This window comes from Zosterops lateralis (assembly GCF_965231275.1).
Source record: "Zosterops lateralis genome assembly, chromosome: 14".
NCBI lineage: Eukaryota > Metazoa > Chordata > Aves > Passeriformes > Zosteropidae > Zosterops > Zosterops lateralis.
In genome coordinates this window covers 3,620,482-3,636,642 of record NC_139774.1, presented here as the reverse complement: position 1 = coordinate 3,636,642, position 16,161 = coordinate 3,620,482, and the positions used below count along the sequence as shown (strand labels likewise).

Sequence of the window (16,161 nt, the reverse complement as noted above, 5' to 3'; positions counted from 1 at the left end):
TCACGGAGGAATAAATAAATAAAGCCCCAGCAGCACGAAGCGAGGAGCAGCTGGTGGAGGGAAGTACAAGACCTCTAGTGGTGACAGGCAGCAGCTGAGGCAGGGACACAGCCACAGGCAGAGCTGCTCTCTGCCCTGGAATGGGGACAAAATGGTTGGGAGCCACTCTGATGTAACAGCGGGACAGAGCAAGCCCAAGTGACACTGAGCAATCCCAGTGACACCGAGCATCCCTGTGACACTGAGCAATCCTAGTGACACAGAGCATCCCTGTGACACCGAGCATCCCAGTGACACTGAGCAATCCCAGTGACACAGAGCATCCCGGTGACACCGAGCATCCCAGTGACACTGAGCAATCCCAGTGACACAGAGCATCCCGGTGACACCGAGCATCCCAGTGACACTGAGCAATCCCAGTGACACAGAGCATCCCAGTGACACTGAGAAATTCCAGTGACACAGAGCATCCCAGTGACACAGAGCATCCCACTGACATTGAGCAATCCCAGTGACACAGAGCACCCCAGTGACACAGCAGTCCCAGTGACACTGAACACTCCAGTGACACAGAGCATCCCAGTGACAAGGAACATCCCAGTGACACTGAGCATCCCCAGCAGCACCTGCACAGGCAAGGCTGGGTACGCCCTGAGCCAGGGCACAGAAAGGATTCAGGGAAATCCAGGAAATGATTTTGTGTGCTCACCAACTTTGTTGTTAAAATAAAATCAAAGCAGGCTCATTTTTAAACTGAGCAGTTAAAACTCCAGCAAATTAAAAGGAATCAATAAAGGGGAATCTTCACAGTTTTAAAGGAAAACTGCAAATTGTTAAACTCACTTTTATTGCTGGGAAAAGAAATGTCTTTGTGGCTTTCAGTAACTTACAGTGAAAACTCATAGATACAATAGATAGATAATAGAAAACTCAGATACAACAAGATACAATCATGTCTCTTTCAGCATTTTGACTTTAGGAACTGGGAAAGACTACTTCCTTTTGAGGAAGTTTGAAAGAAGTTTTGAGCTATGAGGGTCATAATGTTCTATAGAAGCTTGAGAGTTCTCTAATAGCTGCTTAAACACCTGCAGAATGTAAAAAATAACATTTCTTGCAGTTTTTCTTCCTGTGAATAACAGAATTATTAGAATTTTTTGATTCTAACATGTTTTCTTCCCACGAATTCCTAATAGAAGAATCCTAGGGAACATCACATGCCTTTTAGGAGTCTTAAGGTGATACTGAGTTGTACTTTGTATTAGAAGTTTTCTTGTCACAGTGTGTGTTTCCATGTGGTGTCTCATTAATGATGCAGCTTTCTCACAAGAGCCTATCCCTTGCCAAAGCAGCTTTTGAATAATCCTTTTGGAGTTTTTAGTTTGTTTCTTTCATCTGGGCTCTCAAGAACTTGAATATTATTTATTTTTACATACATAAAGGGATTTTTCAGCATTTCACATGCTTCAACTTTAGAAAAAGTACAATCCAATGTGTTAAGTGATCCACGTGTGTTGATTCTGCCTGGTTTGCTTTCAGAGTCATTTTGTGGCGTCCATGACAGCAATCCTAAACCAGATGAATGACCAGCATTATTCAGTGTACATTGAAACCTTCCAGACAAGTTCAGAACTAGTGGTGAGTACTAAGTGATGGTGGAGTTGATAGTTATAATGTTTGATTTCCTGTGAAAAATCATTAGATTTTTTTGGAGTTCCTTATCTGATTCTTCCTAGAATGAATTCTGTTGCTGTACATTTTTTGCCTCTGTGTAATTGCACTGCTCCCTCTTCTGATGGTGATGCTGGACAACTTTCTAATCAGAAATTTGGACAGAAACAAATTTCTCTGTTGATCCTGGCACCAAGGTGGTTATGTAATGATCCAGAATAAGTGGGTCTTTGTGCTGTACTCTTTTGAGGAAGGGAAAAAGAAAAACAATAAACCCACAACAAAACAACAGCAAAACTTATCCTCAACTAGTTGAACATTCCCTCCACACTTCACACACAGTGATCCATTTCCATTTAGTTTTCCATTTCCATTGAGTCTACTCCTGGTCCAAATAACATAGTAAGCTAAATGCAATAAATGCCCTGTTCTTTTAGTGCATCCTTCTATTGCAATTGTTTCTGCCAGAATTTAATGGTACCAGAAGGTTTCCATAGTCCCATGTGTGTCCTTTGACATTCCTGGTGTAGCTGTCAGGTAAAGCAAGGCAGTGGCACAGGTTTGGATTACATGTACAGTTAGTCCCTGCAGGCAATATCTGCACTTGTCAAGAACTTATCACTTTCCTTCCTTTCTTAAAGTCAGAGTGGTGCCATAACTGAAATTTTAAATATGGACTAAATGGAGTAAAAAACGAAAAAATCCTGTGTTTTTCCAACCTACTCACTCTTATGCATAGTGAGACTAATTAATTAAAAATATCAAACTTTACTCAGAAGGAAAGTACTACAACTTTTTCTTTCCATTCATTTATGCTTTCTGCTTTCCAAAGACCCCTGTATAATGACTAATGTAATGGATTTAGCTTCCATTTGGAATCTTTGCTGTTCTACAGGACTTTGGCTCCAGTCTCAGATTTACTGGTATCACCAGTTCTTTGACTTCACTGAGAGCAAAGTGAACTCCCCCTCTTGGCTCCTTAATCCCACAGAAACCTTTCCAAGTGGAGGTTACCAGCCCCAGCCTGATGGCATTTTGTTCTTCCAGGACTTCTTGATGGAAACATTCATCATGTTCAAGGATCTCATTGGGAAGAACGTTTACCCCTCAGACTGGATGGCCATGAGCATGGTGCAGAACAGGTGAGGAGGGGAGCAGGACTGTGCTCCTGTGCTCTGTGCTTGCGGAGAGTGCTTCATACCCTGCAAAACAGTGTTCAGTGCAGTCCAGGGATACTTTATCATTCCAGGCTGGGGAAGATCATCTGAAACAATCCATTAAAGAGCTTCTTGCCTGTGCTTTAAGTCCACTTAAAATGGAAAGGGAAAATTACTTACTTTTTAAAATTTATTTGGATGTTACCTTTACTGCTGAATTTTGTCCTGGCTTCTTGTTTTCAAAGAAACACTTTGAGTTTAGGTGCTGGATTGTTATGAAGTGAATACACTTTTTAAGCAAGACTTCTCTTGACAGTCACCTGTACTATATTTATTTTAGTTTTGTAGGGATGGTGGTAACTCTGAGTTTCCTAGAAGCTGCGGAGGGACAGATCTAAGAGTTAAGTGTCAAAAGTGCATAGGTTGGAATGAATTTAGTCCGCAGATGCTGTTTATTTGAAATGTCACTGTTACACAGTTCTTCTACTTTTAAAAAGAGAGGACTGAGGATACTCAATAAAGTTGATCATCTCCTGAGAGTGCTCAGTCTTGAGGAAAAGATTTATCAATAAAATGTACAGTTTCATGATATCAGATATCGATATTGAATACATTTCAATCTAGGATTTGAATGGAATGATGTGAAGTGAAAAGGTTGTTGGGGCTTTTTTTATATTCTGTGATTCAAAAGTGAAGATTATGTTCTAGTGGGTACTGATGGTTCTAGTCAGGTGTCCAAACCTCACTGTGTCACTCATGGACATTAATGACCATGCAAGGGATCCCTGACCCCTTTTCTGAGGTGAGCAGGCACAGATGTGTCAATTCAGGTCATATATTGTACATTACAGGAGTTTTATCCCTCTTGGTTTTCTGTTTGAGCCAGCCTTTGGCCTCTCAGGTGAAATCTAACTCCTTGCACACTCTTATGTTGCTGCTGCTGTGATTGCAATTAGCTTTGATGTCACAAGGATTACTCTAAAAAATAACAATTTAGTACTAAACTACCTACAGTCATCTGGCACGTGTCAGCATATCAAACCTTTCATATGTAAAACTGGTTCTCTTATCTAGAAAATGCTGTTGACACCTGGATTATCCACAAGTGTAGGATTATTTTATTCTGTGAGGATGAGAAGTGTCTGTCCTCGGTCAAGGATTGTCTTTGGGGCTTCGGGCTTCACCTGGTGGTGTCTGTATTGAGTCAGGTTCTGACAGTAAAAATTGCTTTGGGGGACTATGTGTGTTCATTTGCCTCCTAATGACTGTGAACTTTGTGGACAAGTTGTTCCAGGCAGGTTTTGTTGCTCTGAGCTTTATCCTGTGCAAAGAAATAAGTCAGCATTAAAAAAATACTGTTTAGAAGCTATTTAATAGTTCTCCTGTAAACACATTGCTTCCCTAAAATAACTTGGCACTGTTTATACTCCTTGATTACATTGCTGTTCTCTGGAATGCATAAGGAAATGAGTTATTGATCTTATTTTATGTCTTAATTTTATGTTATATCAACAACTGAGAGGGAGGATTTTTATCAGTCTTTATAGAAATTTGGTTTTGTTTTTTTCTATGTTCAGATTTGGGAGTGCTTTTTTGAGGGAATGAATGTTCTACAGAATAAATTGAAGAGTAATTTAGTTTTCTAGATTTGTCTCGTTAACATTATTTACCACAAACCAGAGAAGTAGGAGAGAAAAAGTCACAGGGGATCAGGCTTAGGTCTCTTATAATAACACCAAGAGAAGAAAAGACAATTAAAACAAAACCCCAACAAACCAAATAATTGAAGCATCAGCACTGTGCAAGTTTTGCATTCTCTATTCGCCTGTTGTGAACAGGAGGCTCATGCTGGCTTTTTGCTCCCTGGAGGAGGTGTTTGCCTCCAGTCTCCCCTTTCTGCATTTGCAAAAGGCTTGGTGAGGGCTGTGGGCACATCTGTGGTGTCCCCTGGGTAGTGGCAGGGTGTAGCTGGTGGCACTTGTGTCCTCAGTGTGCAGCACAGGCTCCCCTGCGTGACCCTGTGTGTTTTGTGGCTTTCAAGGAAAGTGGGAATTGGAGGAGTTTTGCTGTAGGAGGGACTGCAGCACAGAGATGTGAAATCAGTACATTTACAGGGAGCAGAGGAGAGGGAAGAACATCACCAGCACTGCAGATCTGCTCCTGTTTGCTGAGCAGGACACCCCAATTCCTGTTATCTGAAAGTAAAAACAGGCAGGGTCTGAATGATATCAGGGATATTTCAGCTAAAAGTTTGATGTCTGGCATGGGTGGGGTACACAGTGAGAAAATGGCTTCTCACAGGGTCCAAAGAGAGGGAGAACAGGCACATTTCAGTCCAGGAGAAATTCTGGTGGGTGAGTTGAAAGAATTGGAGTAGAATCTTAACTGACTAAACTTACTTACCGAGCTTGGCCTGTATCAGGATGGAATGATTTAACTCAAATTACTTTCAGTCACTGTGATAAACACTATACTCTTTGCTTCCCAGCCATGCTCATCCCAAATCACTTTTGAGGAAAGAAGAGGCTTTGTGTGACAGGCAGTAGTCAATGAGCAGCAGAGAATGAAAAGGGGGAATGAAATCATGAAATACTGAAATACCTTTTCTTTTTCCTGTTTTTCTCCTCCTTCCATTAGCAGCAAGATGGAAAGAACACTTTTTATGGCATGCTAGGTAGGGCAGAACACTTTGGGAAACAGTAACATCATCATTGAGGTCATGAGGATATAATATCTGAGTTGCTTTTATGATCCTCCATGGTGGATTTAATTAACTTTTGTTCTAATTAAAGTTGCTTACTGTGTTCTTATTAGTTACTACTGCTTGTATGGTGCACTTTATTCCACTCATGACACTTAGATATTGGCTATTAACTTATTAAAAGCAGTAATTCCTAAGTACATGGCATTTGTGGGGAAATGCTCAGCTGGTTTAGGTAATACCATATAGTCTGTTTATCTTTCAGCTGTTCATAATTTTAATTTAGAGAGAGATATAATTTCTACCAGGAAATTCATGTACTTTATTGTCAACATGAAGTGCATGGGGAGTGAGATTCACTGAGTAAAAGGAACAGTTAGGAGGGTTAGCAACTGCAGGGAAAGTGTTCACATCCCTTCCCTTGTCCTCTTGGCTTTAATGGTAATTCCTCACAGGGAGGCTGAAAGTATTTGATCTGATCATAATTAGTACCTAGGATCAGTTTGGTTGGTGTCCAGAGTGGCTTAGTGAGAACTTGGATTGTTGGCATGGCCATTTGGGTTGGGTTTGGAACCTTTTTTTGTCCACACTATTTCAAGGTATTTAAAAAGAAATGGAAACAGGGTTTCACCAGCACATTCCGAGGTCAGATCCTACTCACCAAAAAAACTTCTGCAAGGTAACACTGTAGGGGATTTTCTAACACCAGTAGTTGAGTTTTTTCTAAAATATGTTTTCATTACCTATGTATCTGAGTGTTTTCAGACATCTGTCAGAGTCAAGTCTTCCCCAGTGCTTTTCAAGTCTAACTTGAAAGGTTTAGCACTGCAGGTGTTTGGCAAAAGAGCTGGAATTGTTGTCAATTTTCTTTCATTATACATACTAAAAATAGCTGCTTTCTTGCAGATGAACTGCTTTGTAACACCCTCCAGAGGTGGCTCTCATGGAGCTCACACTTGGAGCACTGTTATTAATGCAGCCAAAGCTCAGTGTGCCTTCAAATCAGTGTCACCTGCAGCCACAGGCACCTCAGCACCTCTCAGCTGGGGGTTCTCTCACTTCTCCTGGCCCTGGCCAGGCAGAGGAAATTCCTCTTTGGTGCCCAGCAATGGACTGCTGGGACTTCTGGTCAAGAGAGGACAGCAGGGATTCCAGGCCTGGGTTGTTGTTTTTTTTTTTGGGGGGGGGGGGGCTGTGTGTTTTTATTTTTATAGATCACCAGAGAATGGCTCTGTGGCACCTGAAAAACTTGTTTTCCACATGTGAATGCATGGTCCTGAACACAACCTTGGAATAAGTGTTCAAGGCCAGGTTGGACAGGGCTTGGAGCAACCTATCCCAAAGGAAGGTGTCCCTGCCCATGGCAGGGGGTGGAATTAAATGAACTTTAAGGTCCTTTCCAACCCAAACCATTCTGTGAGTCAATGAACTCAAGCTGAAAGGGAGAAAAACCTCAAATTAATTAAAATATTTGAGCTGCTTCTCAATCTTCCATTCATTTATTGATGGAAATAAAAGTTATCATATTTAACTAACAAACAAACACAACCCCCATCCCAACCCCCAAATGGATAGTTTAGGTTAGTTTTACCCTGAAAGCTGATTCATTTATGTAACTAAGGTTGGATGATGGTGTTATGGTTTATTTTGTGCAAATAAGGCAGAACTTAGAAGGCTGATCTGCTGCATGCAAGTAACTCTTTTCTTTGATCTTGTTTTCCCCTACAACTTTTGACTGATTTAAACATCTTCTTATAGAAATGCTGTTGTTTTTATAAGGGCTTGAATTTTCAGGGGAGCAGAATATATTTATACACAGACTTATGACACATTGCAGAACTTTGTAATTTTAATGTATGAAAAACATTTTTTAGCAACAAGTATGAATGTCTAACAAAAATATTCTTTTATGCACAGTTGCAGAAAAGGGTAAATAAGGTATTATAACAAATGCAAACAAATGTTACTGTTTAGTCATTGATTTAATGGTGTACAATGATAGGATGTGTCCTTGGACAGTTTGGCTTTGTTATGACACTAAAAATGTCCTTGTTGAAATGCAGTTTCCCTGTTAATATAAAGTTCCTTTCAGAGGGAAATTTATTTCTTTATTGTTTCCCATGCTGGGGTATTTAGTACATAATGTGTTTTCAAATTTGTGTCTCCTGTCCATTAAATCCAGATTTTACTGTTTTCTTCATTGTCTTTCTCAGTCTCTACAGAAGTCAGTGTTTGTAATCAGGGAGATGCCATTGAATACTCCTGGGGCAGTGGGTGAGGCAGGTGAGAGCAGAGGCAGTGATTTCCCTGTGGGCTGCTGTAGGAATGCATTTCCCATGCCCAGCAGGTGCTTCCAAATAGGGAAAGAATTTCAATTTACCTCTAGACATTTTAGGAAGTTTAACTGGAAAATTGTGTATTTTTCTCTTATGTAATTGGCTCAGCACCAGCACAAAGGCATGGATTGGGCTCTGAGAGTGTAACTCAAAGCCTCTTGGTGATCTTATTGCCTGCAAGCCAAATTATCCCTCCTAGAACATTCAGTATTTTGGAAGGAGCACTAAGGAAATAAAGGGCTTTTTGGAGTGTTTCTAGCAGGGTGTCTGAGATTTCTCAGACCCCTGTGCTCAGCTTTCTGTAATTTGTTTTCTGTAATGTTTATTATTTTGTTATTTTTTTCTTTATTAAACCTTTCGGTTTACAAAACACCTCTGGAGAGCCATCTCACTAAATAATTTTAGCCACTTCTCTGCAAAGGCTGGACCCGCAGAGATTGATACATTAGCAGGAGATTTATAAGACTCTGGTCATGTGTTAACCTGTGCTTTGCTCCTGTGGAGAATTTCACTTCTCCAGTGTCAAAGTCCTGCCCTTCTCCTGTACTGGCAGCTCCCAGCCTGGCACAAAGAGTCACTTCCATCTCCAGGTGCCAGTGTCACCCTGCCTTGCCATCGCCTGCATCCTCCCAGCACAAGGATGCTTATTCTGCACCAGCTCTGCCTGTTGATGCTTGTTGTCTGTGCCGTGGGATTATCTCCTTCACCAGGAATCCAAACTCTCCCTTGAGTGCTGGCTGCAGCAGATGATCTGCCCAGAGAGGGAGGCAGCTGCCCACTGTGGGCATGGGGCAGAGGGGATGCCTGCTGGGTTTTAACTGCTGTCATTTCTTTAATCTTTAACCTGAAATGCAGAGAAAAAACGTGCAGGGAGATGTGGGATTCCCACTCCCACTGCAGAGTGTCTCATCTTTCCTGCTCTCAGCTGCTGGGATGCTCACACTCCCAGACTGAGAGGAAAGTTCTCAGTGGAGAGAACAACTCAACACAAAAAAAAAATTAATCTTGGTAATTTGATGTTCTCAGGAAGTCAGTGAGATAAACTGTTTCTTTCCTAGATGCAACTTTGACTTGCAGATAGAAACCCCTAAGGTTCTTTGCTGTGTGGCCTGTTATAAAATGTTTTCAAGTATTTTAATTTTCATAAAACATCTGGGGATTAAGACAACGAGGAGTTTTCCCCTCTGTAGAAAAATTGCAAATGAGTAAAAACATTGAAAAGATTCCCCACACAAACTGTTCAATGTCTCTACAGAAAAGATTAAAAATTCAATACTCATAGTTTTCATTAGTTTTAAGTGCAGTTGAGCAATCCTTCCGTGTTCTCCATTCTGAGTAACTTTGACCCAACTTCATCTAATTAGAGATTCTGAAGAAATAAAATATATGCAATTTCCTCGTATTTAACATTATTTTGAACAGTTAATTTTCTTTTTTTTTTTTACCAGAAGCATCACAAAATATCCCTGCTGGTGTATTATGTATTTGCTGCATAATCATCTCTTTTAAAATTCATGGTCTGCTGGTTCAATGCAACGAAAATCAGTGGAAGAATGGAGAAGTAATTTCACTATATCAATTCAAACTTCCTTCAAAAGTGAAGGCTGTGGGAGTTTATTAGTGTGTGACATCCTGACACAACCCTGTTAAGACATTACATTTATCTTTAAGAACAGGGTTTCAGCTTTGTGTCTGATTCCCATTCTTGATCAGCACTAAAGACAGCAAGTGATTGTTAATTTTTTCATTAATTCAGAATATTTCTACTATGCAAAAAAATCATCTGGAACACACAGAAAAGCCAAGGAAGCAGAAGTGAGAAGAAAGTCACAATATAAGCAAAATTACTGAAAGTAATGAAGTACTGAAACCTCTCAAGCTGGTTTCCTTAGAGCCCATTCTGGCAGCTCTTTGTATGCTTCATTTTCAAGTTATCAAGTTCCTTAAAGCATTCCAAACATCCCACTTCCAGGAGCTTGGCATAAAATGTGCACCTAATATGCAGACTTGAAAATGTATTTTGGTTCCTAAATGGGAGATACACTGTGTTTAAATCATGTTTTGGGTAGATGCTGAAGGAAGAGCCACACACAAAGAGCCTGTTGGCCAAGTCAAGGGTCTCACAAGGAAACTTGGCTTACCTGGCACAAAGCCACTGAACATTCCTGATTTTCTCTGGGAGTTCAGTGTGTTGCTGTCAGAGTAACTCTGACACATTTTATCATGCAGTGTTCTGGATGCTTGGCCTTGCTGTTTAATGCAAGTTTTCCAATAGTGCTGGGAAGGAAAGACACGATGTGTATTTGAGACAAGCCCCAGTGCTGTAACTGAGACAGGAGCAGCTGGGGAACAGCCATTTTGAAGCAGTTGCTTCCTGACCACGCAATTTTGCTACACTTTGGATGTAGACTGGAAAAGAATTTAGGAATATGGCCGTTGCTTTATCATTAGAATTCAATATGAATGGTTCAAGAAATTATTCCTCAGTCTGTAGCAAAGCTGAGTTGACACAAAGGAGAAATATGATGAAATTATTCTCCTTTCTTTGTGCCACTGGCCATATTTCTCCAGTTACCATGGAAGTGGATTTCTTCCCAAGTGTTGCCATTATTGTGCTCTTCATAACTAGATTTCATGTAGCCACAAGGTTTTTAAATATTGTTTCCATCTTGCATTACCCTTCATTTCTAAATCAGTGATTGCCATGTTATTAGGAGATAATTTCTGCTGTTGCTCAGTGAAGATTTTTGTTATTTCATCTGGAGTAGCTGTGTGTTTTAGTCTCTCCTGTCACACTGATTGCTTCTCTGCCCTCTCTTCTGTGCATTTTGTACCTTCTAGCATTAATTTATAGTTGTCATTCACTGTTCCAGTCCCTGACAATGACCAGCATTGGGGTTTGGGTCTGACCCACTCTTGGAATCTTCTCATTCTGGAATGTGCCTTCTTCTGCATGTTCTGCACACAGCAAGGAAGAGAAAAGGTGACAGAAGCCCACAGGAGAATCATTTGACTTCAGCTGCTTTTCCCTTATGTTACAATACCCATCAGGTGTCTTCTGCACAATGTTTTATGAAGATGGTACCAAGAAGTTGATATAAATTATGTACAAGTATTATTTTGGCTCTGCTATTCCCTGCTCCAGATCTCAGAGAATTGGTGTAATGGCCAATTATCCAAACTATCCAAACTCAGAAAAGATCTTTAAAAATAATAGTCAGTACATCCTCCAGGGTTTGCAAGAACTTTCCTCATATTCTGCATCTGTTTGAGTAGAGGATTCACTAATGAAAGTGCTGATTGATCAGTTTTGGGGATTACAAAAACACTGAAGTTAGTGTAACTCCTTCTGGCTTGAATTTTGGACTAAACTCTCTGAAGGAGAAGCACTTTGGTTTGTAGGAAGAAGTTCTGAATTGTAAAAACTATCTGTGCCTTCACTGGCTTTTAGATGTGACTTTAAAAACTCCATATGTGCAATCATTTTAATGGTTTCTTTGAATAAGTTTTCCCAACACAGGAAAACTCTTTTAAACTTTATTTTTCTGTGTCTGATTATCCAGTAGAAGTTTGTAGTTGATTCATTTTTTCCAGCTGTCATTACATCAGTGCAGTCATGGGGTGAGGAGCCACAGCAAGCAGGAGCTGGATTGATGCTCATAAATACCTGAGTGAATTCATTCAGCCTTCACCTCAGTTTCTGGGTTACTCATCCCAGAGTTGAAGCAGTGAACTCACAGATTTTAGAGTCAGGTGAACCTGAAAAGGCATTGAAGAGCATCTCACTGCAGTTGGGCACTGCTTCAAAAGAATTCAGCTGAAGAGTCTGAGGAAAGTCTGTTCATTATTTTGGAAATGTTTCTAATGCTGGATCTGATTTATGCACCTTTCCCAAAATCATGTTGTGGACCCAGAAGTGTTCTTTGTTTGAAACAAGGTGCAGAAAAAGGCCAGCATTTGTAAAGCCACCTAAGAACAATGTGAATTTAAGGTTTTGATTGCCTGGGGGTTTTGGGGGGTGTTTATTTATTTTATTAAATCCTCTCTTTGTTTTATGTTGAAGAAGCTGATGAAAGAATTCTAACTAGCTACTAAAAATAACTTGGAGTTGCAACTTGGAATTTTAGGTTTATTACCTATTTACACTTCAAAAGCAAGGACAGCATGCAGACCTATTTTCCTGTTAGACAAAATCATCATCTTCTGAGGAATAGCCTTGAAATCCTGTTTTGATTAAGATGTTTATGAATACAGATTTCTTTCCTTGCTCCATCTCAATCCCTCTGTTTTATTTTGAGGAGAATCAGCTTGAAATCAAATTTTCAACTTAGGGTGACATGAATTTTCAGGTTTTTGTGTCTTAAATTATTTCTCTGTTACTTGAGGTACTGTTCTCCCCTGTTTAGAGCAGACAGCTAAGTGTGGGAAACTGTTGCACAGGTTTCTATTCTTTGGGCTCTTCTTTCCAGCCAAAATTTTTAACAATTGTCTCTGACAATACAATAAAGTAAAGCAGAAGCAGCAGGAAATTCAGAGAGAGAGAGAGGAAACAGGAGCAGTTGAACCATGGCAATTTTGTTGCTGTCCTAAGCCAAAACCCTGAGTTATAATACCCAGATTTAGCCCAGAGACTGGACTTTGAAGATCTTCCATAAATCTTCATGCCCAAGAGTTTTATATGTGCTGTACATTAAGAGCATCAATCCTCATAAACTCAGGAAGTATCTTTGACGTTATTGTGGGTAAAGGAATTTCAGCAATTTTAGAGCACAGTTATTTAAACTGATGAGAAATTAATTCTGTAGTAAGTGACTGTAGAAAAGTTATTGTTTCATTAAAATTAATTGAAAATGTGACAATTTAATTTACATCTTTAAAGATTAGTGTTTAAAATTATATTTTCTCCTTTTTTTTTCCATTAGAATCTTACACTCTTTTACAAGTACCTGTTTATTTTCATGCTCGTGGCTACTTAATTAATGCTTCTTTTTGATAGAAGTGGACACTGAGGCAGGACAGTGAAATCATTGAGGCATTGGCAGGAGCCAGGAATAGCATCCAAACCATTGCCTAAGTGACTCCGAATGACAGGAATAGATACACCCTTTAGGCAAAATACAAATGCATGAAAATATTTGGAACTTGACAGCCTGGAAATATTGCATGCTCCCTGAAAATGTGTCATTCCAGCCTGTCAGATAAAAATATTTGTGTGAGTGAAAGGGATATTTACAGAAGACAGCTTACATATAATTATATTGTATAGAAACCTGTAAACATTTTTAATATTCTCTGTGATTTCTACTGGGCATTAAATACCTTAGTATTTCTTAGGTGCCCTTGAGGTTTTCTATATGGCTAAAAGTAAACCACAAGCTCTTCACAAAATACCCAGTAATATATCCGTATTAGGAAATAGATTTCCACTAATAAATTTCATGTGTGTTTAAGCTATGATTATTTCTATTCTGTCTTGCATGATATTTCTGTTTGAAGAGTAACGTACTGAAAAGTGTGGGATTTTTTTATTTCAAGAGAAGTTATTAGCACCAGATCTTACCAGAGTCTGCCTGAACTGGATATTTAGGTGATGTGTTTCATCATGGTCATGGAGCAGTGTGGAAATACACAGAATCTGAGGATTGAAAAAGCCTCAGAAGTGGAAGACATCCCCTCCTGCTCCAGCCAAAAACTCTGAGTGAAGGGAAGTGCTCTCCCTGAGCAGCTGGAGCTCAAGAACTTGTTTATGTGAGTTGGCAAGAAATAAACTTTGTAAATCCAGGGGTCTAGAGCAATACAGAGCTACAGAAAACTGAACATTGAAAGGGCCCTTGACCTAAAATTCCTGTTCAGAAGAATAATGATGATGGCAAAGAATAACCTGTCTTGATTCTGCAGAGCAGTGTGGGGTTTTGTGCTGCCTGAAATAAATCACTCTTTTAGAATCCCCTTTCTTTGCAGCAACTGAAGCTGTTTGTGTCAAGTATCAGGCACTTGGAGGAGATAAATGTCCCCATGTGAGTGGAGTGTTGGGGAAGGATGTGGTTATTTGCTGGTGGGCAGTGTGGGACAGCTTCCAGCAGGAATCATATTCAGGAGTTGATCACATAAAGGAGGCAAAGCCCAGGAAATGGCAGTGGGGGCACAGGGCAGCCCTGTGAGTGAGCACAAGGTGTTCAGCAGAGCAGGGAGAGCCTGCAAGGGCAGCACTGAGCAAAATTAGATTTCTTGAACTGGAGGAGATTTGATGCCACATGGCTTGACACAAATCAGCTGAGCCAGTGCTGGAGATGAGATCAGAGGATGCCCTGGACCACGGGGAGGAAGCTGAGCTGAGTGTGTGGGGTGATGCTGTGAGTGACACAGCACCATCAGAAATCTGTTACCTCCCCCTGCCACAGCTCCTGCAGCGTCCCTCTGGTCCCCTTAACAAAAAGGACTTGGCAAGATGTGACACTGTGCATAATCACTGAATTTCCTTGTTCCCATCAGCAACACAGGGGAATGTTACACGGATTGAAAGAAATTCTTCTTTAGGTTTTTGCAAAGAACATTTTTCTCCTGGTGAGCCTCACCCACAAGAAGGGATCTCACTCCAGTCATTGCTGTAATAGAGCAGGGAGCTCTTTTGGGTGATTGCTCAGTGGTTCAGTGGGATTCCATTCTGTAACCTTGCCAAAAAGCTGAACTTTTGTTTACCTCCCTCATTAAGAAACTGAACTTAGCCCTTCTGATTCATCTTCCTTTTTGTGATGAGACTAAAACTCCTTTCCCTGACTGTTGTGTTCCTCCAGTGGCTCACAGAGGGCTGCCAGGGGACCAGTGTAACAGCAGAGATTGTTTGCTGTGTTCTACAGCCTCCAGTGACCAATGGCACTTAATTATCCTCCCTTAGGGTCAGTCTTTGATGTGTCTGATCACTCCTGAGCCAGTACAAAATCCAGGTATTCACAGCATCCTGTAGCAATGAGCTGCAGAGCTGAGCAAGACTAACACAGAAAGAATCTGGGATTGTCATTTTGGCTGCACATCCTGGTTGTGTTCAGCACTCTCTGATGCTCCCCTGAGAGCACTCAATCTCTCATCTCCACAGGACTTTCAATTTTATAGATCCTGTCACCTCCCTCCTCTGTCATTGTGTTCCTGACTGAGGATCATTTCTGTGTCACAATTATTTTCATGCTTTCTTCTCTCTTCTTTATTTTCCTATTTGTTTATCCTTTTGAGGTGGAACACCAAAACACCACAGAGAATCCAGCACAAGAACACAGCATTCCTTTGATATGGATATCCTGTGCTTTCTTAATCTTTTGCTGATCATCCTAATTATTGCACTATTGCTTTCTCTGATGTTGCTAATCACTGAGATGGTGGGGATTTCTGGACCTGGATGTTGTAGTAATAGATTTTTTCCTGACTGGGAATACCCAGTTGACAGCCAGTCATTATATTTGAACAATTAGGGTTGGTTTTCCCTTGTGTTCACCTTTCTGTTCGTCCCTATAGTGTTTTCCATAGAAATATTTCCACTTAATAACTTTTTAAAAATTACCTATGAAGCAGAGGCAAATGATCACTTTCAGTCAATTTCCAATTTTGAAAACAACTGAATTATTAAAATAAACTTTATAAATATTTAAATATACAATTGATTTTTGTTTTACGAATGATCCGTGCTGGGAAGTCAGACAAAGAAATTAACTTTAGAAACATGACTTAATCATGCTGCATTAATCAAGAGCTTAAAGAGGTGCTGCATTCCAGGCTGGAGGGGTAATATTCATGCTCTTACTCTTGGAAGAAGTGACTATAGAGTATTTTGAATGTGTATTTTCACTGTTTGGAATGTTTTTATAACCCACCTGAGGAGGAAGGTGGGCAGAGGTGTTGTCCTGCCCTCCCCACCTGTAAGAAAGATGAAAAGCTGAACTTAATATCCTTGAAGTGGCAGCTCCTCAGTAATGATGTGAGCACAGGAGCTGTCAGACCCCAAGAGGAGGTGATGCCGCCCCTGTGAATGATCTGGGTTTGGCAGAAGGTGACATTGGATTTGGAAGAATTGCTCTGTTTTCTCAGGAATGCAGCAGAGTGTGCAGCAGGGGAAACAAAATTCTATTGTCTGACTTTTCCAGCAGAGGTGGAGAAACTTTTTGACAACTGTGTAATTATTTTTAGGGGTGACACTGTAAATCCAGTGGCACTGTACAGATTGTCACCTGCTGTGCTCATGTGTGATGCTCCCAGTGTGTTCAGTGCCAAATGTGCTCCCACCAGTGGGGACTGATTGCCAGGGGTT

General features: G+C 40.5%; 1 protein-coding gene across 1 annotated transcript in view; it reads left to right on the top strand.

The window, feature by feature from the left end:
• Window positions 1–16,161, top strand: part of DOCK2 (dedicator of cytokinesis 2) — a 146,778-nt gene that overhangs the window by 84,778 nt on the left and 45,839 nt on the right. Inside the window, exons 24-25 of the mRNA XM_083871665.1 lie at window positions 1,540–1,638; window positions 2,719–2,813. Coding sequence (XP_083727791.1) covers window positions 1,540–1,638; window positions 2,719–2,813 — 194 coding nt within the window. The remainder of the gene's footprint in view (window positions 1–1,539; window positions 1,639–2,718; window positions 2,814–16,161) is intronic.